The 23,079-nt window shown below is 42.0% G+C and overlaps 1 protein-coding gene across 1 annotated transcript in view; it reads left to right on the forward strand.

Moving 5' to 3' along the window:
* The window catches only part of ARHGEF26 (Rho guanine nucleotide exchange factor 26), a gene marked incomplete at both ends in the record, with an annotated part of 142,146 nt that extends 119,629 nt beyond the window's left edge, over positions 1-22,517 (forward strand). The window contains 4 exons of the mRNA XM_079704918.1: positions 994-1,203; positions 14,301-14,368; positions 15,665-15,769; positions 22,375-22,517. Of these exons, the coding sequence (XP_079561044.1) occupies positions 994-1,203; positions 14,301-14,368; positions 15,665-15,769; positions 22,375-22,517 (526 nt within the window). The remainder of the gene's footprint in view (positions 1-993; positions 1,204-14,300; positions 14,369-15,664; positions 15,770-22,374) is intronic.
* Between the last annotated feature and the right edge of the window lie 562 nt (positions 22,518-23,079).

The raw sequence follows: 23,079 nt of genomic DNA on the forward strand, positions 1-23,079 counted from the left end.
GGCAGGATCAGTCCTGGTGATTTCTGAACAGGTGGTGAGGCCATGCATGTTAGAGAGAAGGATGGGCTGGGCGTCTTGCCAGAAGCAAGCAGACCTCTGGGGCTGTTCTTCCCTCCTGTGCCTGGTGGTTTGGAGGCTGCGAGGGCAGCTTCGCTACCCGGAGTGTGAGTAGGTTTGGGATGACTTCTATCCTGCGGATGGGGGTAAGGCTGGGGAAGTATAGCTGTTGAAGCCTTACCATGATGCATGCGTGTCTCACTTGTTGCAAGGAAATGCCAGGAAAATGTAAAATAACACGTAGAGGGTTTAATAATTGTTTTTTTAAAATTTTTATTGGAGTATATTTGATTTACAATGTTGTGTTAGTACAGCAAAGGGCATCAGTTATACATGTACATATATCCACTCTTTTTTTAGATTCTTTTCTCATATAGGCCATTACAGAAAATTGAGTAGAGTCCCCTGTGCTATACAGTAGGTGCTAATAATTGTTTTTAATATTGCTTTTATATGTAAGATACAATTTAGTATACTACAGAAAAATAGTAATTAACAGGTTTAATTTTGGAGGGTTATATTGACTCGTCATCAGTAGATTAATTCAGAGTCCAATTCCTATTTTAAAATAAATCATTCACTGGCTTCCCTGGTGGCGCAGTGGTTGAGAGTCCGCCTGCCGATGCAGGGGACACGGGTTCGTGCCCCGGTCCGGGAAGATCCCACATGCCACGGAGCGGCTGGGCCCGTGAGCCATGGCAGCTGAGCCTGCGTGTCTGGAGCCTGTGCTCTGCAACAGGAGAGGCCACAACAGTGAGAGGGCTGCGTACCGCAAAAAGTAATAATAATAAAATAAAATAATATAAAATAAATCATTCTCTCCCTGTCCTCCTTCCCTCCCCTGCCACCTTCCCCCAAAATGTGATTTGAAAACCGATAATGTCAGAGTCTCATCCACTGAATTACTGATGTGTTCTTTTTCCCTCTTCCTTACAGTGAAGAAAGTTACAATGTCAATGATTATTCCTTAAGAGATCAGCTACTGGTGGAGTCCTGTGACAGTGAAGAGCTTAATTCTTCTCCAGGGAAGAACAGTTCCACAGTGCTTTATTCAAGACAGAACTCTGCCAGTCACCTCTTTACGCTGACCGTCCTTAGTAACCACGTGAACGAGAAAGTGGAGATGCTGCTGGGCGCTGAGACTCAGTAAGTATGTGCGAGGAGAGGGTTTCAGAATATCTGCTGTCGGTCTTCCCTACCTAATTACCCTTGGTCCACAGACTCCCTCAAAACAGTAAACTCTACCTACTATTTATTTTTTTTTATTGATTACCTGTTATGCACCAAGCATAGGTCTGGGTGCTTTATACAGATGCTTGTCTTCTCACTGTGATCTTCTCAGTGTCCTGAGAGATGGATATTGTTCTTTTCATCCCCATGACTCCTGATGGATGTGTTGTGCTTTAGGTGGTGTGCTTTTATATTTACAGAGTGTTTTAAAAATCATTTTATTTTAATCATTGATAAAATTATGACCCAGGAGCCCTAGGAATATGACCTAACTGGTAGTTTGATCCTAGGCCTGAGTTTTCTTAGCTACTGAAATTGAAGTCATTTTGTATCACCTACCTTCGACCAGGCAGCAGAAAGACCAGTGATTTCTGTCAAAAGAGATACTCAGTTTGGGGAAATATGTTTGTTGCAGGGAGGGGAACCCTTTTCAGGGCCCGAGGAAATGGACTCTTGTTAACACTTGGAAATGAATTGTCTGAGGAGACATACGTACTGAAAAAGCAGAACACTTTATTGGGAAGGGGTGCCTGGGCGGAGAGCAGCGGGGTGAGGGAAGGAGGAGCGGGGTAAGGGAAGGAGGACTGCTCTGCCATGTGGCTCTCGGTCTCAGGTTTTATGGTAATGGGGTTAGTTTCTGGGTTGTCTCTGACCAATCATCTTGCTTGTGCCCATATTTGATCTGACCCAGGGTCCTCCCTGGTGGTTCGCGCATGTCTCAGCCAAGATGGATTCTAGCATGACTGTTTCTGGGAGGTTGGCGCACATTATGGGCTGGCATCTCCTCCCTCCTTTCGGCCCCTCCCGAATTCTCCTGGTTAGTTTTCCACAGCAGCACCAGTGTCCTTATCAGGACCTCCTGTTGTGAGACAACTCAATGCAAGTGGTTATCATCGTGCCTAGCCAAGGTGGGCAGTTTCGATCAACGTGTTGATGATCCCTTTCCCATCCAGAGTTTATGCAGAGGCAGAAGCCATTCTGTTTGTGCCTGCAGTTTCACCAGCAGTTAGTAGGCAGTCCATCCTCACACAGGATGAAGGGAAGGGGGCTTCATTGTCAAGTCCACCCGTGCTGCTACTGAACCAGACTTGGGTCTGCTTGCCCGTGCACAGTAAAGCCAATCTACTGGCACACCGGGTTGTGGTGAAGGAAAGTGCAGTGTTTATTGTAAAGGCACCAATACAGGAGGATGGGTGACTCGCACTCTAAAAACCCTGAAATCCCCGAAGGAAAGGCCACGTGAGGGAGGGGGTCGCAGGGTATGTGATCAGCTCTTGCACAGTTCTCTGATTGGTTGGTGTTGAGGTAACAGGGTGGTTGACATTATGAATCCTTAGGTGCCAGTCGGTCTGGGGGCTCATGATCATCAAGTAGTTAAGTTCTTCCATTTGGTGGTGGTTTTAGCATCTGTAAACAACTCAGGAAATGTGCATCAGGTACTGTTACCTAGGTTCTTCAGAGGGGAGCAAAAACAGAGGGTTTTGGCAGGGTCGGGGTGCTGTCTGTCTTGGGAAGGCCCTGTAGGGTCCTGTTAGGTTACATCGCGATTTTGTCCATTTAGAGATTGTTGACCAATTTGTTTGGAAACTGGAAACCTCCTCTTAGAACAATCATCATAGGCAGGTATTATGTTGGGTCAGAGGGTGGAACAGTGGAGGGAAAGGAGAAGTTCCCTAATTCTTGGTCCCCTGGGATTCCTACACCGTCTCCCACTTGGCTCCTATGTGGTGTGATTAAAATGGATTGGCAGGTCTTGAATAACAACCCTAAGACTGTAACAGAATCTTAGCGAAAGCCAACCCAAAGAGATAATCTCCACTTTTTAAGAGTATTTTAACAGGATCCCTGGATTGTTAGAGAGATATAAGAAAAGAAAAAAAAAAAAAGTCATCCACATAAAAACGATAAATGCTCATTTCATGTTTTTGGCACTAGAAGTAACTTTTCCAAGGGTGAAGAAAACCAAGAGGGGCAGGGTGATAGAAAGCTATTTGAGATTTAAAAACAGCTGAAAGAGAGTATTCCAAAGGCGCTCAAGAGCTAACAGAGGGAATGAATAAGAAAAGGAGCGTCGGGCTTCCCTGGTGGCGCAGTGGTTGAGAGTCCGCCTGCCGATGCAGGGGACGCGGGTTCGTGCCCCGGTCTGGGAGGATCCCACATGCCGCGGAGCGGCTAGGCCCGTGAGCCATGGCTACTGGGCCTGCGCGTCCAGAGCCTGTGCTCCGCAACGGGAGAGGCCACAGCAGTGAGAAGCCCACGTAATGCAAAAAAAAAAAAAAAAAAAAAAAAAAGAAAAGGAGCGTCATCCTCTGTGTTTGTTTATAAAACAAAGAAATACCTCTTCCTAAGGTCCCAGAATTCTTCCAGAAAACTGCTGGAAAGCCCTGCTGCATTCCAAGGATGCTCCTCTGTGTTTTCCCCTCTGGGGAGGGCACCTCCGGTGGGCGCAGTGCTTGCTGGTCTGTGCAGGTGACCAGCAGGGGACACACCCAAGACCAGGGCTGAGGAAGGCATTTCTTTGACTCTAAAAATGATTAAATCCCTTGGCCTGTGAAGACAGACCTAGACCTCTTCTGTTTGGGGAAGCCTCTCTTAAAAGAGAGAATTTAATATGTCTGACCTTTGGATCTTAAAGGACTTTGAGGATGAAAAAGTCTTAAACACTTTGGAGATTACTGCTTGTTATAAAGAATTCTCAGAAATGGAGATTCTATTTTGTCTTTTTTAGTAAGGGAGAAAGTGTTGTTGGTTTCGCTTTACATTTTCCTTTTCTCTGTGTTTATAAGGATTGTTTGCTCTTTATCAGCAGAGCTTTTCCTGACTGTCTCGTTCGTAATTTATGTAATCTCTACTGCTGGTTTCTGAGATTATCCCAAGAGAGTAGGCCGTAAACCAGCATGTCCAGTTTTTACACCAAGGCTAGATCCTTTCCTGGGATGCTCTGTAGCCTTTGTTCCACCCTCTTGCCTTTTGATCTTGCCATGGCCTGAATGGATGTTCATTTCCTCAATGAGAAATGTTCTCAGAATATCTAGTTATGTCACCCGTAAACCCGTGGGTATGACTCATATTTGTAGTTCTTTAATTAATAGCAAGAGAACATTCCAGAAGGGGCGAGGGGCGGCTGTCTCCTTGGGTACGGAAGGAGTGACTCCCTCACTCCCTCCCCCCCCAACTCAATTACAGTTAAAGTAAATAACTGGAGAAATACTTTTAAACCTACAAGGCATAAAGTATCATTGGTGCTGAAAGAGAATATATGACAGCCAGGATGCACTTTCCTTAAAAGAAAACACAACAAAACCAAAAAACACCCAATCGACTTTTAAAAGTCTAGCGAGTTGTTACATGCTGTATTTGGAAATGTGCAGGCCAGCTCTGGGTTACCTGATTTTGAGCAATCAGAGTTTTGGCCTATGTAGAATGTTTTCTTTGCTTCTAAGATTTGCCAAATGTATAGGTGAGTATGTTTTTTAACTTTTCTCTCTTTGATGTTATACATGGTTAAAATGGTCCATTAGCAATCGAGTTGAGAAGGTTTTCACCACCACCCAGGCCTTGAGTAATTGCAGAATTTCAGACCAGTCGATTACATTCTTTGGCTAGTTATTCTTTGGTTTGAAAAAGAATAGGGTTTGTACCTAAATATTTACCTTCTTTGAGAAACTGTTGGTAGTAGAGGCACCTGGGGCTATAGGGAATGTGAAATCAGCTGAAGGAAGGGTGCAGCTGTTTGGCCCAAGGACGGTTCAACTATTATAAGGCAGTGAAGTTGTGGAAGAACAGATCAATAGCTTTGATGACATAAAGAATGCAGAAACGCTCACCAAAAGGAAATGGGGCAAACGCTTAGTGAGCATCTGGGATGTGCCAGGCACAGGGCCAGCTAGAGAGCATGAAGGGAGCCTTGGGTGTTCCTAGAGAAAGGATGGTGCTTCAGAGCTGAAGCATATAAGTAAGATGACTGTATATCTTGGTTTCTTTGGGATCAGTGTTATGTCTGTTGTTCTGGCAAAATTAAGAATAGCACCCTCTTTGACTTTCCAAAGTGTCTTTAGACGATAAAATACGTTGTGACCCTAATTATAGGTCTGTAGTCCAACTCCCTCAGTTTTCTCCCAGATGTAAGATGAGACTCAAAAAGGTGAAGCGATTTGCCTAAAGTCACACAGGAGGTGAGTTACTGCCAAAATGGGACTGGACCTTGACCTTCCTGAATCTGAAATTCTTTCTAATAACAAATTTTAAGCTTCTTACTGAGAAGCTGCCATCTTGGAGACTATTCCACCCCCATCTTGCTGCTCAACTTGGCTCTGGAAGGGAAACTCCAGGAAGCTAGTTGCTATTAAATGTGAAAAACTACTAAAATGTGACTTTTTAAGTTCATAGACTTAAAATGAAAAAGTTTGTGGTAAATTTAAGGCATCATGTGCTTTGAAATATTTTATAATAAAATGCTGACTAGATGTTGCATCCCTCAAATTATCTTCCATTTAAAACTTCCTTTTTTGTTCCTTTGCCTATGTTTTTTCTACTTCCTGGAATGCCCTTCTCAGAACTCCTTGAATTACCAAATATTTTACTTCTCAGGGCTCATGCCAAGTGCCAAGTCTTTCCTCTACAAGGAGGCCCCTCAGTGATCTTGTCCCCGAGAATTCCAAGTGCTTGCTGTGTGTGCCCCTCTTATTCATTTTTCTCCTGCTGTTTTCTGTCTTGCCCACCCTCTGCTGTACAGCTCCTGGCCCCCGACCCACCCCTAAGTCTCTCCTTCCCTTTACAGCTGCACCTCTCAAGAGAGCAGCTTTCATTTCTCCCTATTTACTCAGTGAATTTTTATTGTGCACCTGCATCCTTTCAGGTGCTATTCTAAGTGCTGGGATGTAGCAGTGAACAGTGCAGAGACCAGATCCCTGCCCTCTGGGGGCTTCTGTTCCACTGAAGAACCTATGCCTGTGTGCCTCCTGCCCTCAAGGAGGTGACTTTGGTGGCACTGAACTTTTGCCAGGCTGCCTGGGCAGATGGCCTACAGTGAACTGGGATGGTGGGAAAGCATTTCTTCATCCACTTTTAAAAATAAATAAGTGCAGTGGAAACAGTAAAGCCAGGAATGTATTCCGGAGTGTGAAGTGCTGGGATGGGGATCTGTCCTCTAAATTAGATGGCAGAGGAAGACTTCTGCAGGTGACATTTGGGACTGAGCCCTGAGTGCCTGGAAGGAATCCATCCATGGGAAAATGCAGGGCCAGAACGGTCCAGGCAGAGGGCACAGCAAGTGCCAAACTCAGGGAAACAAGTTTGAGGCCATCAAACTTGGCTTGAACGTAGTGAAATTGGCTAGATCAGAATAAGCCAGGGAGAGAGTGGGTGGTTGAGAGTCTGGTGGAGCCCAGAGCATTTTATTTTATACATTTATTTATTTATTTGTTTGTTTGTTTGTTTTTGTTTGGCTGTGTTGGGTCTTCGTTTCTGTGCGAGGGCTTTCTCTAGTTGTGGTAAGCGGGGGCCACTCCTCATCGTGGTGCGCGGGCCTCTCACTGTTGCGGCCTCTCTTGTTGCGGAGCACGGGCTCCAGACGCGCAGGCTTGGTAGTTGTGGCTCATGGGCCGAGTTGCTCTGCGGCATGTGGGATCCTCCCAGACCAGGGCTTGAACCCGTGTCCCCTGCATTGGCAGGCAGATTCTCAGCCACTGCACCACCAGGGAAGTCCCAGTCCAAGGGAGTCTTGATGTTGAGATGGACTGTGGTCTGTGCGAGGAGATGGAAACCTAACATTGTGGAGGTGGAGACAACAGGACCAACTGAAGAACAGGATGAGTTGGGGTGGCTGTGAGTGAAAGAGGGGAATCGATGATGCTTTGGGTTTTTGGCTTGAGCAGCTGACGCCCTATATTGAGTTACTCCTTGACCGTCTTCAGTATGGCGTCTTCCTCTGCCACCCAGTTGAGGGCGCTCCATCAGAAGATGAGCAGTGGCTTCCTAGGTACCACACCCAGCAGGTCAGTCTTCCGCTTTCTTTACCTCTAATATTATTTAATTTTGTTAGCTGCCCAGCTCTGACGTTAACCCCCTTTTTGCGATGTTCTCAAGCTGTTATCTGTGTGCTCTTAGTTTTTCTCCCACACGTAACCTTTCCTCTTCACTTCCCCTTCAGAAATGCAGCCTGTCTGGAACCAGTCATCACCAGTACGCTCTCCTTTCCCTGACACACACATTTCTGTGAATGGTACCCTTGACACCATTTCAAGTTACCCAGTCTGGAGACTTGGTGTCATTTCTGATGCTTCTAGATCTGAACAGATCCATCCTGGACTAGTTCTTCCTGTATGAAACACTGTTGCATCTTCCCACATGGTTCCATCCCACTACCTCCTTCCCAGGGCAACCCATACATCCTTTATCTTTTGAACCACCCTCAAAGCCTCCTAACCATTCTTCTCTCCAATCAATTCTTCACGGTTTTATTACTAATCCCCACACTCAGCTTCAGTTTTGTCCCTTTCTCACTTTGTATGTAGCAGGTTCCCAATAAATATTTTTTGGAATTGCCCTACAATTAATAAAATTTGCTTTTCTATATCCAAGGCAAGGTAGACTAGTAGCAGCATGTAGAGAAATACTGCTCCTCTCTACCAGTCTCTATTCACTGGGGTTTTTGTTTGTTTGTTTGTTTTGTGCTGCTAGAGCAAGTTTTATCAAAATTCCACTTGTTTTTCAACATTTTCTGTCAAGGATGTGGTTAAACTTTGTTTTTAGCATGTACCTCTAAGCCATACCGTGTTATATCTGTTTGCTTGTTAAAGATCTTAAGTCATTGCATTATTAATGAGACAGTGGTTGGTGGAAAATACAGAAGCTTACCCTTGATAAAAGGACAAGGGAGGAATGTTTTACTAATGTCACTTTTCCCTCTGGGCCTTGCAAGAGGAATGTTCAAGGCCGAGAGCCCCCTTTGTCTGCCTTCATTAAAATGAAGCCCAGACAGCTGCAGCTGGCACAGAGCAACGCTGTGGCAAGTGGCGTCCTTGGCTTCCTGCGTCCATAATGGAATTTGGATGGCATTTGGGTCCAGCCTGTGCAGAGATGAGACACAAGGACACGTTCAGTAATGAACGAAAACTTTATTCATCCGTTCTATTTAGCTATGAGATATAATCACCTTCAGCTGTAAGCAAAGGCCCTTCTCAAAGTTTCTGTCTCACAAATTGAACCAGACGCCTAATAGTCCTGTCAGCCATTCTGACAACCCATTCCTGGGCCCTCCTGATAAAGGGGCATTGTTTGCAGGCAGTCTTTTGCTCTCTTCCTGCTTCTGTTAATGATTTAATTAACAGGAAGTAAATAGGATGGGATAAAATTGTAAATAGTCGTCTGACATACTCTTCATCCTTTAAAAAAAATCCACATATAGAGATCACAATTTGTATGGGAAAAAATGTATTTATTACAGATTGTAGTATTTTTTTCTTCGTTGAATCTATGTCCAATAATCTTTTACATTGGTACAGTGCCCGTCAAGATACTTAAATCTTTGGTGATTTCTCATCACTGACCTCCAGTAAAACAGGAGAGCAGGTGATGGTGTGGGTCTTTTTTCCAAGGAAACAGGTAGTTGACCCACTTAAGGTTAACTTCAGGATTCTGGGCCAGACTAGATTTCATGAGCTGTTTGATATGATAAACAGGAGACAGTTGATTTAACTATATAACATGTCATGGAATCTAAATTTCTAGAACTCTTAGTGGGCTAGGGGAACTACTTTGCTTTGGTTAGATTTTTTAAATTAGTAAGTTGAACTGGTGTCCAGCTTTATAAGGCTTTGTTGCACAGCATTCATGAGGACGATTTTTGCCCTGTGGGTTTTCTTTAATGGATCAGCTTATTGAACTCATCTCGTTGAATTGAATGTGTGAGAGAATGAACAAAAACGGCCATCTCCATGATCCTACTCCTTAGGAAGTCTTTTTTCCCAAAGGCCATGGGTACAGGAGTTTCACAAGGAACCATAGGTAAATTTGTAGGCTGTGAAATGGAGCACAAAAGGTATACATCTGGTCAAATGCCATTTTCAAAGGGATAAAAGGAAGGTTAAACAGCAGCTGGGGTCTCTTCACTTCTATTGAAAATCCAGGGAGACTCCCCCTCCAGTGGTGAAGCCCTCTGTGGGCGTTTGTTCCATTCCATCTCATTCACAGTCCTAACCTCTGTTTCAAACCCTTCTTTCTACTTAGTGTGGATCTGTGTTTTCTAGCAGATGCCTGGTATTCAATGCGAAGTTCAGCTTGGCTGTATCTTCAACCTTTGTGTAATTAAGTTTAAACCTACGGTGCTTAATTAATCATATGAGGGACAGGACAAGATACTGTGACAGCTGACTCCTGAGTGGGGAGCTGTAGGTGGATCATTTCATGCCGTGCATAGAGAAGGGACTGCGCTTCCAGATATTTATGTTGAAAGGGTCTCTTCTCAGCTCTCAGATGGGTTTTATTTAGAGGGCGCCATCCCAGCACGTCGCACAATGTGTTGGATTCTGTGTGCGTTTGTCTTTTGCTCTGTCTGCTCCCTCATTGAAGGAAGGCTGTGAAGAGCAAGAGGCTCCATTTTACTCACTTGGCAGCCCCAGCCTGGCACAGGGCTCCTGCAAAGGCAGGGACTTGGTGAATGTTGTTTGAAGGAAGGAGGGGTCAGGAGCGCCTTAGAAGTTGATCTGCCCTGGGTCCCCATTAGCGGCATTGCTGATTCTGGCACTTGGGGCAAAGGGAAATCTCAGTAAGCTGGGTGTGGCATGGATTGTGAATTCGTGTTGATTGTCTTACCTCGTCCCTGGAGAAAATAGCTGTGTGTGAGCCTTGGACTTGATATCTAAATTTAATAATGGGTATGTCTAGGCCCGGGGTTTTCTTGTTCTTAGAGTTCCATTTTAAGTGGAGTGAGTCTCCTCCCTGCTTTAGAGATGCAGCGCTTTCTGCCTCGTGATGGGAGGGAGCTCCTTGGCATGGCTCTCGGAAGCCCTGGGTAATGTCATGCGGTTTTGATGGCATCTCAGAGGGGGTGGGACTGATTCAATTGAAGCCATTTCAAGAAGCGGCTCCTTCCAGCGAGGCAATAAGGACTGTCTTGCTCTGTCCTCTGGAGCCCCTGTGAGGGGCTTCCATGTCGAAGGGATGCCATTAGCATTCAGGCAGCATGCTACAGGAGTGGAAGATTGCACCTGGACTTCTAGAAACTGGTTGCAGGGTGAGGCTGCCGCCACAACCGGCCACTCAAATGCCAGAGATGGTCCACGGCTGGGAGGTCTGACCTGAAGGACTGCAGACAGCAGTGAGGGCCATGTGAAGATGTCATGGTAAGCCAAAGATGAGTCTGACACGTCTGGGTGTGGCATGTGGAGACGCAAATGGATCGTTTTAGGTTTCTCTTGGCAAACAGCTCTTCCATCCTTAAGATATTGTTTAGCTTTCAATTGCCTTTGTACTTTGGAAATTCTAGTTGAGCCTGAATTTTAAAAATCTTACCCAACAAAGAGGTATCAAAGATTTAAGTGTTTGCTTGGGATTATCTGAAAGGAGGTTGTGGTTTACTTGTTCCTTATAAAACCACCCTGAAGCCTTTTGTCCTGTATTAGAGAGACAGTTTTTAAAAGCAAGACAGTGTCATCCATTTTTACATAAACTGTGCACATTACTACTTGACTCACCAGCTCGACCAGGGCCCAGCCTCATTTTCTTCTTTTCAGTCTGTCTGTCTTTCAGCAGACTGCAGTTCCCACCCTTCCTGCCGTCCCTCATTAGTTTGTGAGCACCTGCTAGGGAGCACCACGTCTTTGATCCCCGGCTGCCTGGCTTATATTCTGACGCTACCACTTAGCAGTTTTACTGTGAGCAGGCACTTAACAGTTCAGACTTCAGCTTCGTCCTCTGAAAAAAATTCGGAATAATAACGGTAATACTTGCAAAACGGTTGTAAAGATTAGACTAGATGGTACTTGCCAAATACAGAAAAGCACAGTACCTGGCAAATATGTGACCCCCTATGCTATTTAGAACAAGATCCAGTTACTGTCCTTGGGGAGTTTATGGCCCAGTCAGAGAAACAGACTAGTCCATAAAAGATCGGGGGTCAGTGAGTAGTAGTGATTTACGTGAGGTCAGGGTTTACAGAGCTCCTGTTATGTGCAGGCAGTTATGGAGATAAGGTGCCTGGCTTCAGGAGGCCTACAGCTGCCGGGCAGTGTGACAGCTGTGCAGAGGGGGGCGTGGGAACAGGATTCCCAAGAATGGGATGGGGACGGAAGTGTGGGTTCACACATCAGAGGCGGCCACCTGGAGGAGGTGAGGCTTTTGTTTCCAATATTGAGTAGATGTGTTGAACAAAAGAAGCCAGATACCAAAGTGGACAATATTACAGGATTCCATTTTCATAAAGTTCAAGATTGGCAAAACTTGTCTATGTGATGGAAATCAGAACAGCAGTTACCTTTGCAGGAGGTTATTGATTGGAAAGGGACAAAAAAGGAACCTCCTGGCACGTCGGTGTCTTGATCTGTGGGCATGTGTATGCGGTTGTACCTCAGTAAACACAGATCTGTATACACTGAAGATTAGTGCAGTGTTTTATGTGTGTGTTCTTGAATAAAGCAATCAAATAGTGATGATGAATGGGCACAGCTCGGTAAAAACAGGGGGAAGGTCATACTTGAGAGTGAGAAAAACAAATAGGAAAGGTGTGGAACAGCATGTCGAGTTCCAGACTGTAAGAAGTCTGCTCTGTCTGGATGGAAGGATGGATACACGTCGGGGAGTGAAGATAAGAGTGATGGTGAGAAGCATCTTTTAGGTGCAGGCCGTTGTGGGAGAAAAAAAAAATTTTTTTCTCCAAGTTTTTCTATTTAAAGTACCAGGCATAAAGGCATCCGCCCACTTTTTTTTTACTTTTTAAAAAATTTAAGTATAGTTGATTTACAATGTAGTGCCAATCTCTGTTGTATAACAGTGACTCCGTTTTACACGTTTACATTCTTTTATTAATATTCTTTTCCATTATGGTTTATCCCAGGAGATTGGATATAGTTCCCTGTGCTATACAGTAGGACCTGTTGTTTGTCCATTCCAAATATAATAGTTTGCATCTACCAACCCCAAATTCCAAATCCATCTCTCCCTTTCCCCCCTCCCCCCAGCAACTACAAGTCTGATCTCTATATCTGTGAGTCTGTTTGTTTTAGAGATAGGTTCATTTGTGCCATGTTTAGATTCCACATATAAGTGATATCATATGGTATTTGTCTTTCTGTTTCTTACTTCACTTCGTATGATAATCTCTAGGTCCATCCATGTTGCTGCAAATAGCATTATTTCATTCTTTTTTATGGCTGAGTAATATTCCATTGTATATATGTACCATATCTTCTTTATCTATTCATCTGTCAATGGACATTTAGGTTGCTTTCATGTCTTGGCTATTGTAAATAGTGCTGCAGTGAACATTGGGGTGCATGTATCTTTTTGAATTTGAGTTTTGTCCAGGTATATGCTCAGGACTGGGACTGCTGGATCATATGTTAATTCTATTTTTAGTTTTCTGAGAAAGCTCCATACTGTTCTCCATAGTGGCTGCACCAATTTATATTCCCACCAACAGTGTAGGAGGGTTCCCTTTTCTCCACACCCTCTCCAGCATTTGTTATCTGTAGACTTTTTAATGATGGCCATTCTGACCGGTGTGAGGTGATACCTCATTGTAGTTTTGATGTGCATTTCTCTAATAATTAGCAATGTTGAGCATCTTTGTGCCTGTTGGCCATCTGTATGTCTTCTTTGGAGAAATGTCTATTTAGATCTTCTGCCCATTGGGTTGTTTCTTTTTTGATATTGAGTTGCATGAGCTGTTTGTATATTTTGGAAATTAAGCCCTTGTCAGTTGCATCATTTGCAAATATTTTCTCCCATTCCATAGGTTGTCTTTTTTTTTTTTTCCTGGTTTCCTTTGCTGTGCAAAAGCTTGTAAGTTTGATTAGGTCCCATTTCTTTTTTAAAATTTTTACTTTTTATTTCTATAAGGCATCCCTTCTTAAGAAGGTAGAGTGGCATAGTAGAAACTGACCTTCGTTTGGGTCCCTTACCTCTGAACTTCTGTGCAGTCTTCTCATCCCTTAAACAAACAGGCTTTTGGGAAGCTTACAGGAAATAATGCATGTCAAGTGCTGTATCTGCCATGTAAATGCTTCTTAAAAGATTTTCAAGTGTGTGGTTTATTTAATCACAGTACTAATACTTGACTTTCTAAATCAAAAACCTGGTTACTATATTATGGAGTAATGCTTGCTCATCTGAAACTTTTGATCCTTTAGTTAAATAATTATTCTGTTTCATGTAATTGTACCTTAATATTGTTTAAAAGCTTTTGGTTGTTTTTTACCTTAAAAATCACTAAATTATTTTAAGCATTTGAGAACAAAGAATTTCTATTTCACTAAGGCTCATATTTGGCAACATCTGTTGTACGAGGAACAGAACAACTTTAAATGTCAGGTTTCTCATTTATTTGGAAATGGGTTGAGTGTGGGGGAAAGAGAAGAGGGGAGGGAGTGGTGAGAGACTGATTTACTAGGATATTTTTAAATGAAATTTACTTTTTTGAAATGTTAAACATCAGATTGTGAGCGTATGAAATATCTTTTTGTGATTATAACGTATTAGTGTAATCAGATATTTGTTAAATGTTAAACTGTTATATGAGAAATTCCACTTAATAACAAGCTAAATTCATTCAGAATCTTTTGACAATGACTCGTTTGAGGCCTATTTGAGATTTCCCAGATGATCATTTTTATTTTTATTTTATTGTTTTTCATTTTTAAATAACTAACTCTTACCCTAGCTTTGAAGGCCAGCCACTTACCTCTCTAGAGAATGTCTGCCCTGTTTTCGGGGAATGCCTTTGCATTCTAGAACATACTTCATTCTGTGTCTAAGCACCGCTGAATCTCTCAACCGGATCTGCCCTCTGTGTTTAGGAGCGAGCGAGCCCGCTGGATAACTGCCCTGGGACACAGCAGCGGGAAGCAGCCTCCGGACCGAACCTGTAAGTACCTGGAGGGCCGTCTGCTCTGGAACGTGGAGGGCTCTGCCCCCTGCTGGTCGCTGGGTGATTAGTGGTTAACCTCCACAGTACCTGCTTTGTAAATTTTCTCCAAGATTTCCTTCCTGCCGCCCCACTTCAGCTCTGGATGCTCCCTGCTTTGGAAGTCAAGGGGACTGAATTCAAAGTGCAGTTCTTTGCTGTGTAAACATGGCAGATCACTGCATAGCCTTTCTGAGCCTCTTAAATCATCTGCAAGTTAGGTGCATTATTATATACAACATGGGGTTATGATAGTGAGGATTAAGTTAAATTTACATTGAAAGCCCTGCTTATACTATAAAGCTCTTAAATTCCTGTTATGGGCAATAGTAGCATGTTTAAACGTTCTCCATACTGACTGTGTGAATCTAAGCTGAAATGAATTTTTAACCTTAAGGTAAATTACTGGACCCTTCCTTTTGACTTTTTTTTAAAAATTAAAGTAATATTAAAAAATATATTTTATTTTTCTAGGGAACTAGGTACTGGTACAGTAAAGATTAGTGTTATGTGCTAAGCATCTTGTTATTGCTGCTCTGGATGATTCCAGCTGGAAGGTCAAATTCAAAGAATTAATTAGGGCAGCAAAAGTGGAGATTCTGGAGCACTCAAAAATCATAGTTTTAAGCTTAGAGTCAGAGCTAAAGTGACTGGTCTGAAAGTTCTCTGGAGTCAAGTTTCATATTAAAAAAACAGTAAAAACTCAGGCCAGCCAGTAGCAAGTCACTGAAGTAAAAATTGATTTGTTATGATTGAGAATTTGGGGGAAACTAAAATGTTTTCTAAGTAACTTTTGCTTGGAGATCCTTTTATTTCTAAACTTCTCTGGCAGCTTTTATGTGCTGTTGGGTGGGCTGGGGGAACACCCTGGATGAGAGCCAGGAGAACTGGATAGATTGTACATTTTATCCTCATGGCCTTGGCACATACCTAATCTATCTTGACTCAGTTTCCCTGTTGCACATGACTGTTTTCTGCTCTATTGTGTGATGTATCTAATGACCTCTTATTAAGGCTATTTTTGAGGGGATTCATGTATTGTAAAAGGCCTCTCTCGATTCTGAGCTTCTAAAATCCTAAAGCTCTTAGCCAAGTAAGAGAATTCCTGGGAAAGATTTTCTGCTTTTTAGGAGTCTACCTTGTTTCTACCTGTGCTTTGATTGCACACAAAGACTAAGTGAATGCAGATTATTGATTTGTACCTGTTTTGTTTTCCCACTGCTATCGGAAGTTCATTATGTCCCCTTTTGCCCTTAGCACTGACTCAAGTGGAAATCATCAGATCATTTACTGCCAAGCAACCAGATGAACTCTCCCTGCAGGTGGCAGACGTGGTCCTCATTTATCAGTGTGTCAGCGATGGTGAGTGGGAGTGTTCTGATGGGGGTGCTGGTGGTCCAGTGTTCAGGGTCTCATTTTGTCATCACTGCTCATATTCCCTATCCCTTTGGTTTCCTCATATGCACCTGCCTCTCCTTTATCTACACTTTATTGCTTCTAAATGTTTTTTTAATAGAATCTGGTCACATGGTTGTTATTCAAAAGGAACATGAAATGTTTTCCTTCCTTCCCAGTCCCCCAGTGACCTAGTTCTCATTTCCAGAGGTTCTTCCTTCCTCACTTAGAAAATAAAATCAGTTGGGATACAAGATGGCAGAGTAGGACTCTAAGCTCACCTCCTCTCACGAGCATACCAAAATCACAGCTAATTGCTGAACAACCATTGATTAAAAGAAAAAAAAAACTGGAACCTACCAAAAAAGATTTTTTGTATCCAAAGGCATGAAGAAGAAACCTAATGAGACAGTAGGAGGGGTGCACTTGTGATATAATCAAATCCCATACCGCCCCCCAAGTGGGTGACCCACAAACTGGAGAACAATTATATCACAGGAGTTTTCCCACAGAAGTGAGAGTTCTGAGCCCCATGTCAGGCTCCCCAGCCTGGGGGTCTGGCATATAGGAGGAGGAGCCCCAAGAGCATTTGGCTTTGAAAGCCAGTGGGGCTTGAGTGCAGGAGGTCCACAGGAATGGAGGAAACAGACTTTACTCTTGGAGGGCTCACACAAGGTCTCGGTGCACCAGGACCCAGGGCAAAAGCAGGTCTGGCCCAGGCTCCTATGAAGTCACTACCTGTGGGTCTTGGAGGGGCTCCTTGGAAGTGGGGATTGGCTTTGGCTCACCATGGGGACATAGACACTGGTGGCAGACATACTGGGCTACATTCAACCACATGAACAATCCTGCTGGATGACATATTGGCTCATTAGTACCAAGACCTGGCTCTACCCAACAGCCTGTCGGTTCCAGTAGTGGGACACCTCAGGCCAAACGACCAACGGGGCAGGAACACAGCCCCACCCATCAGCAGACAGGCCGCCTAAAGACTTCCTGAACCCACAGGGACCTCTAGACACACCCCATGACATGGCCCTGCCTCCAGAGGGCCAAGACCCAGCCCCCTTCACCAGGGGCAGACACCAGAAGCAAGAAAGCTACGATCCAGCAGCCTGCAGAACCGAGTACACAAATGCAGATCAGAACCTACCCTTAGACCAGTTGGTCCCTGGCCCTTGGGTGATGAGAGGGGAGTGTACTGCTGAAACACACAGGACATCCCCTATAGAGGGCCATTTCTCCAGTGTTGAGAAACATAACTAACTTTCCTCATACATAAAAATACAAACAGAAATTTAAACAAAGTGAGATGGCAGAGGAATATATTCCAGAATGAAGGAACAAGATAAAAGCCCAGAAAAACAACTTAACTGACGTGGAGATAGGCAATCTACCTAAGAAAGAATTCCAAGTGATGATTGTAAAGATGATCCAAGAATGTGGGAAAAGAATGGATGCACAGAGCTAGAAGTTACAAGAAGTTTTTAACAAAGGTTAGAAAAGATAAGAACAACCAAACAGAGTTGCAGAATACAGTAACTGAAATGAAAAGCGCACCTAGAAGGATTCAATAGCAGAATAAATGAGGCAGAAGAATTGATAAGTGAGCTGGAAGACAGAGTGGTAGAAATCACTGCCACAGAACAGAATAAAGAAAAAAGAATGAAAAGAAATGAAGACAGTTCAAGAGACCTGGGACAACATCAAATGCACCAACATTTGCATTATAGGGGTCCCAGAAGAAGAGAGAAAGGTCCTGAGAAGATATTTTAAGAGATAATAGCTGAAGAATTTCCTAACACGAGAAAGGAAACAGCCACTCAAGTCCAGGAAGCACAGAGTCCCATATAGGATAAACCCAAGGAAGAAGACACCGAGACACACAGTAATCAAATTGACAAAAATGAAAGATATAAGAGAATCCCCATAAGGTTATCAGCTGATTTTTCAGCAGAAACTCTGCAAACCAGAAGGGAGAAGGGAAAAACCTACAACCAAGAATACTCTACCCAGCAAGGTTCTCATTTAGATTTGATGGAGAAGTCAAAAGCTTTACAGACAGGCAAAAGCTAAGAGAATTGAGCACCACCAAACCAGCTTTACAACAAATGCTAAAGGAACTGCTCTAGGCAGCAAAGAAAAGGCTACAACAAAAAACAAGAAAATTACAAAATGGAAAAGCTTACCAGTAAAGGCAAACATACAGTAAAGGTAGGAAATCATCCACACAAAATTATGATATCTAAATCAGTAATCATGAGAGGAGGAGAGTACAAATGCAGGATATTTGGAATGCATTTGAAATTAAGAGATCAGCAACTTAAAACAATCATATATATATGGACTGCTATATCAAAACCTCATGGTAACCACAAACCAAAAATGTATAATAGATATACACACAAAAAAGAAAAAGGAATCCAAACACAACACTGAAGATAGTCATCAAATCACAAGAGAACAAAAGAGAAAAGAAGGAAAAAGACCTACAAAAACAAATCCAAAACAATTAACAAAATAGCAGTAAGAACATACATATTGTTACCTTAAACATAAATGGATTAAACGCTCCAACCAAAAGACATAGGCTGGCTGAATGGATACAAAAACAAGACCCATATACAGGCTGTCTACAAGAGACCCACTTCAGATCTAGAGGCATGTACAGAATGAAAGTGAGGGGATGGAAAAGGGAATTCCATGCAAAAGGATTTCCAAATCAAAACAAAGCTGGAGTAGCAATACTCACGTCAGACAAAATGGACTTTAAAGACTGTTACAAAAAAGGACACCACATAATGATCAAGGGATCAATCCAAGAAGAAGAAAGAACAATTGTAAATAGATAAGCACACAGCATAGGATCATCTCAATATATAAGGCAAATGCTAACAGCTGTAAAGGGAGAAATTGACAGTAACACTGTAATAGTGGGGGACTTTAACACCTCACATCAATGGACTGATCATTCAGACAGAAAATCAATAAGGAAACACAGGCCTTATATGACACTCTAGACCACATCGAGTTAATTGATATTTATAGAGCATTCCATCTGAAAGCAGCAGAATACACATTCTTTTCAAGTGCACATGGAACATTCTCCAGGGTAGATCACATGCTGGGCCACAAAGCAAGCTTTGGTAAATTTTAAAAAATTGAAATCATATCAGCATCTTTTCTGACCACAACACTATGAGATTAGAAATCAACTACAAGAAAAAACACCAACATGTGGAGGCTAAACAATATGCTACTAAACAACCAATGGATCTCTGAAGAAATCAGAGAAAATCAAAAAATACCTAAAGACAAATGAAAATGAAAACATGACGATCCAACCCTATGGGATGCAGCAAAAGCAGTTGTAAGAGGAAAGTTTATAGTGATACAAGCTTACCTCAGGAAACAAGAAAAGTCTCAAATAACCTACCTAACCTCACACCTAAAGCAACTAGAGAAAGAACAAACAAAACCCAAAATTAGTAGAAGGAAAGAAATCATAAAGATCAGAGCAGAAATGGAGACTAAGAAAACAGTAGAAAAGGTCAATGAAACTAAAAGCTGGTTCTTTGAAAAGATAAACAGAATTGATAAACCTTTAGCAAGACTCATCAAGAAAAAAAGAAAGGGCCCAAATCAATAAAATTAGAAATTAAAAAGAAGTTATAGCTGACACCATGGAAATACAAAGGCCCATAAAGAGACTACTACAAGCAACTATATGCAAATAAATTGGATAACCTAGAAGAAATGGACAAATTCTTGGAAAGGTGCAATCTCCCAAGACTGAACGAGGAAGAAGTAGAAAACATGCACAGACCAATTACAAGCACTGAAATTGAATCTGTTTTAGAAACTCCGAATAAACAAAAGTCCAGGACCAGATGGCATCACAGGCAAATTCTACCAAACATCTAGTGAAGAGTTAACACATATCCTTCTGAAACTATTCCAAAAAACTGCAGAGGACAGAACACTTCCAAACTCGCTCTATGAGGCCATGATCATCCTGATACAAACCCTCAGCTAACATCATACTCAATGGTGAAAAGCTGAAAGTATTTCTTCCAAAATCAGGAAAAAGACAAGGATGTCCACTCTCACCACTTTTATTCAACATAGTTCTGGAAGTCCTAGCCACAGCAATCAGATGAAAAATAAATAAAAGGAATCCAAATTGGAAAAGAAGAAGTAAAACTGTCACTGTTTGCAGATGACATGACACTGTAAATGACACTATAAATAGAAAATCCTAAAGATGCTACCAGAAAACTACTAGAAGCTCATCAGTGAATTCAGTAAAGTCACAGGATACAAATTAATACACAGAAATCTGTTGCATTTCTATACACTAACAGCAAAAGATCAGAAAGAGAAATTAAGGAAAGAATCCCATTTACCATTGCATCAATAAGAATAAAATGCCTAGGAATAAACCTGTCTAAGGAGACAAAATACCTATACTCTGAAAACTATAAGATGCTGATAAAAGAAATTGAATATGACACCAACAGATGGAAAGATATACCGTGTTCTTGGATTGGAAGAATCAATGTTGTTAAAATGACTCTACGACCCAAGGCAATCTATAGATTCAACACAATCTCTATCATATTACCAATGGCATTTTTCACAGAACTAGAACAAAAAATTTTACAATTTGTGTGGAAACACAAAAGACCATGCATAGCCAAAGAAAAACAGAGCTGGAGAAATCAGGCTTCCTGACTTCAGACTATACTACAAAGCTACAGTAATCAAGGCAGTATGGTACTGGCACAAAAACAGTACACAGATCAATGTAACAGGTTAGAAAGCACAGAAATAAACCCATGCACCTATGACCACTTAATCTACAACAAAGGAAGCAAGAATACATAATGGGGAAAAGACAGTCTCTTCAATAAGTGGTGCCGGGAAAACTGGACAGCTACATGCAAAATAATGAAATAAGAACATTCTCTAACACCACACACAAAAAGAAAGTCACAATGGATTAAAGACCTAAATGTAAGACCAGATATGATAGAAACTACTAGAGGAAAACATAGGCAGAACACTCTGACATAAATAGTAGCAATATCTTTTTGGATCTCTTTCCTAGAATAATGGAAGAACAAAAATAAAGAAATGGGACCTAATTAAAGCTAAAAGTTTTTGCATAGCAAAGGAAACCATAAACAAAATGAAAAGACAACCTATGGAATGGGAGAAGATATTTGCAAATGATGCAACTGACAAGGGATTAATCTCTGAAATATACAAACAGCTCTTACAGCTCAGTATCAAAAATACAAACAACCCAATCAAAAAATGGGCAGAAGATCTAAATAGACATTTCTCCAAAGAAGACATACAGATGGCCAAAAAGTACATGAAAAGATACTCAACATCACTAATTATTAGAGAAATGCAAATCAAAACTACAATGAGGTCACCTCACTCCGATCAGAATGGGCATCATTAAAAAGTCTACAAATAAATGCTGGAGAATGTGTGGAGAAAAGGCAACCCTCCTACACTGTTGGTGGGAATATAAATTGGTGCAGCCACTATGGAGAATAGTATGGAGGTTCCTTATAAAACTAAAAATAGAGCTACAATACGATCCAGCAACCCCACTCCTAGGCATATATCCGGAGAAAACCATAATTCAAAAAGATATATGCACCCCAATGTTCACTGCAGCACTATTTACAATAGCCAAGACATGGAAGCAACCTAAACATCCAGTGACAGGTGAATGGATAAAGAAGATGTGGTACATATATACAATGGAATACTACTCAACCATAAAAATGAATGAAATAATGCCATTTACAGCAACATGGCTGTAGCTCAAGATTATCATACTAAGTGAAGTATAAGCCAGAAAGAGAAAGAGAAATATATGATTTCACTTACATGTGGAATCTAAAAAAGATACAAATGAACTTGTATACAAAACAGAAACAGACCTAAAGACATAGAAAACAAACTTATGGTTACCACAGGGGAAGGGTTGGGGGCAGGAGGGATAAATTAGGAGTTTGGGATTAACATATACACACTACTATATATAAAATAGAAAACCAGCAAACACCTACTATATAGCATAGGGAATTATACTCAATATTTTGTAAAAACCTGTAAGGGAAAAGAATCTAAAAAAGATATATACATATATATATATATATATATATATATGTATAACTGAAACGCTTTGCTGTACACCTGAAACTAACGGAACACTGTAAGTCAACTATACTTCAATAAAAATAAAAGTCATGTTCTTCCTACCCAAAACATCATCCCTTTCTGCAACTCAGCCCAAGCTCAATACTCTCCTAGACACCTCACTTCAGGGCTTCTGATCATGTTCTGCCTCCCATCATGATATGCCACTGATTCCCTCGACACCTTTCCCCGTTCCACCTCTCTCTCTCTCACCTTGCATCATCCGTGGTACCCAACCTGGGGCAGGATACTGCCTCTGAAATTTGCCCATATCATCCTCCCTCAGAGCTGAACAGTCAAGAGTCATCCAAATACTTGGTGCCCCATGAGAACTCTGCTCTTCTTTGCAGGCTGGTATGAAGGGGAAAGACTGCGAGATGGAGAAAGGGGCTGGTTTCCTATGGAATGTGCCAAGAAGATAACATGTCAAGCTACAATTGATAAGAATGTGGAGAGAATGGGACGTTTGCTGGGACTGGAGACCAACGTGTAGCCTCTCTGATGGTATTTTGTCACTGGGAGATTTGCACTACATCATGGTGGGCTGGTTGGTTCAAGGCTGGTTTTGATGTTAATTTTAACACAGCCTATTTAATTAAAAGAAAGGAAACACTTGCCTTTAAGCTTGCCAGGTGGTTCTGTTCTCTCAGGAGAACAGCTACTGGACTGGATAGTTAGTCCACGAAGCTCAGTTTGGGCATAGCAATCCTTTTGCAAACCTCTTTAGGTAAACAATAGCTGAGCAGTCCACGTCAGGGATCAGGCAGCCTCAGCCACTCCTAGTTGTATCATGTTCTGGCATAAAATATATATATATATGTAAGATGCTGTATCCTGGTTTCCTCTATCCTCACTTAACCAAGAATGTATGCTATCCCTCTTTAAACAATTCTCCTTCGTATGGTTCTTCCAGTATGAGCAAGGTTTTATGTCTTTAAGGAATACCCAGTTTTGTAAATATTGCTCCTGCCTCTTATATTTTAGATCTGATGCTAATGCTTTCTTGATTTCAAAAGGAACTGGTAGAGTTCTGAAGGTGAGCTCAGTTTTTCTAA

The sequence above is a fragment of the Hyperoodon ampullatus genome (assembly GCF_949752795.1).
Source record: "Hyperoodon ampullatus genome assembly, chromosome: 5".
Lineage (NCBI taxonomy): Eukaryota > Metazoa > Chordata > Mammalia > Artiodactyla > Ziphiidae > Hyperoodon > Hyperoodon ampullatus.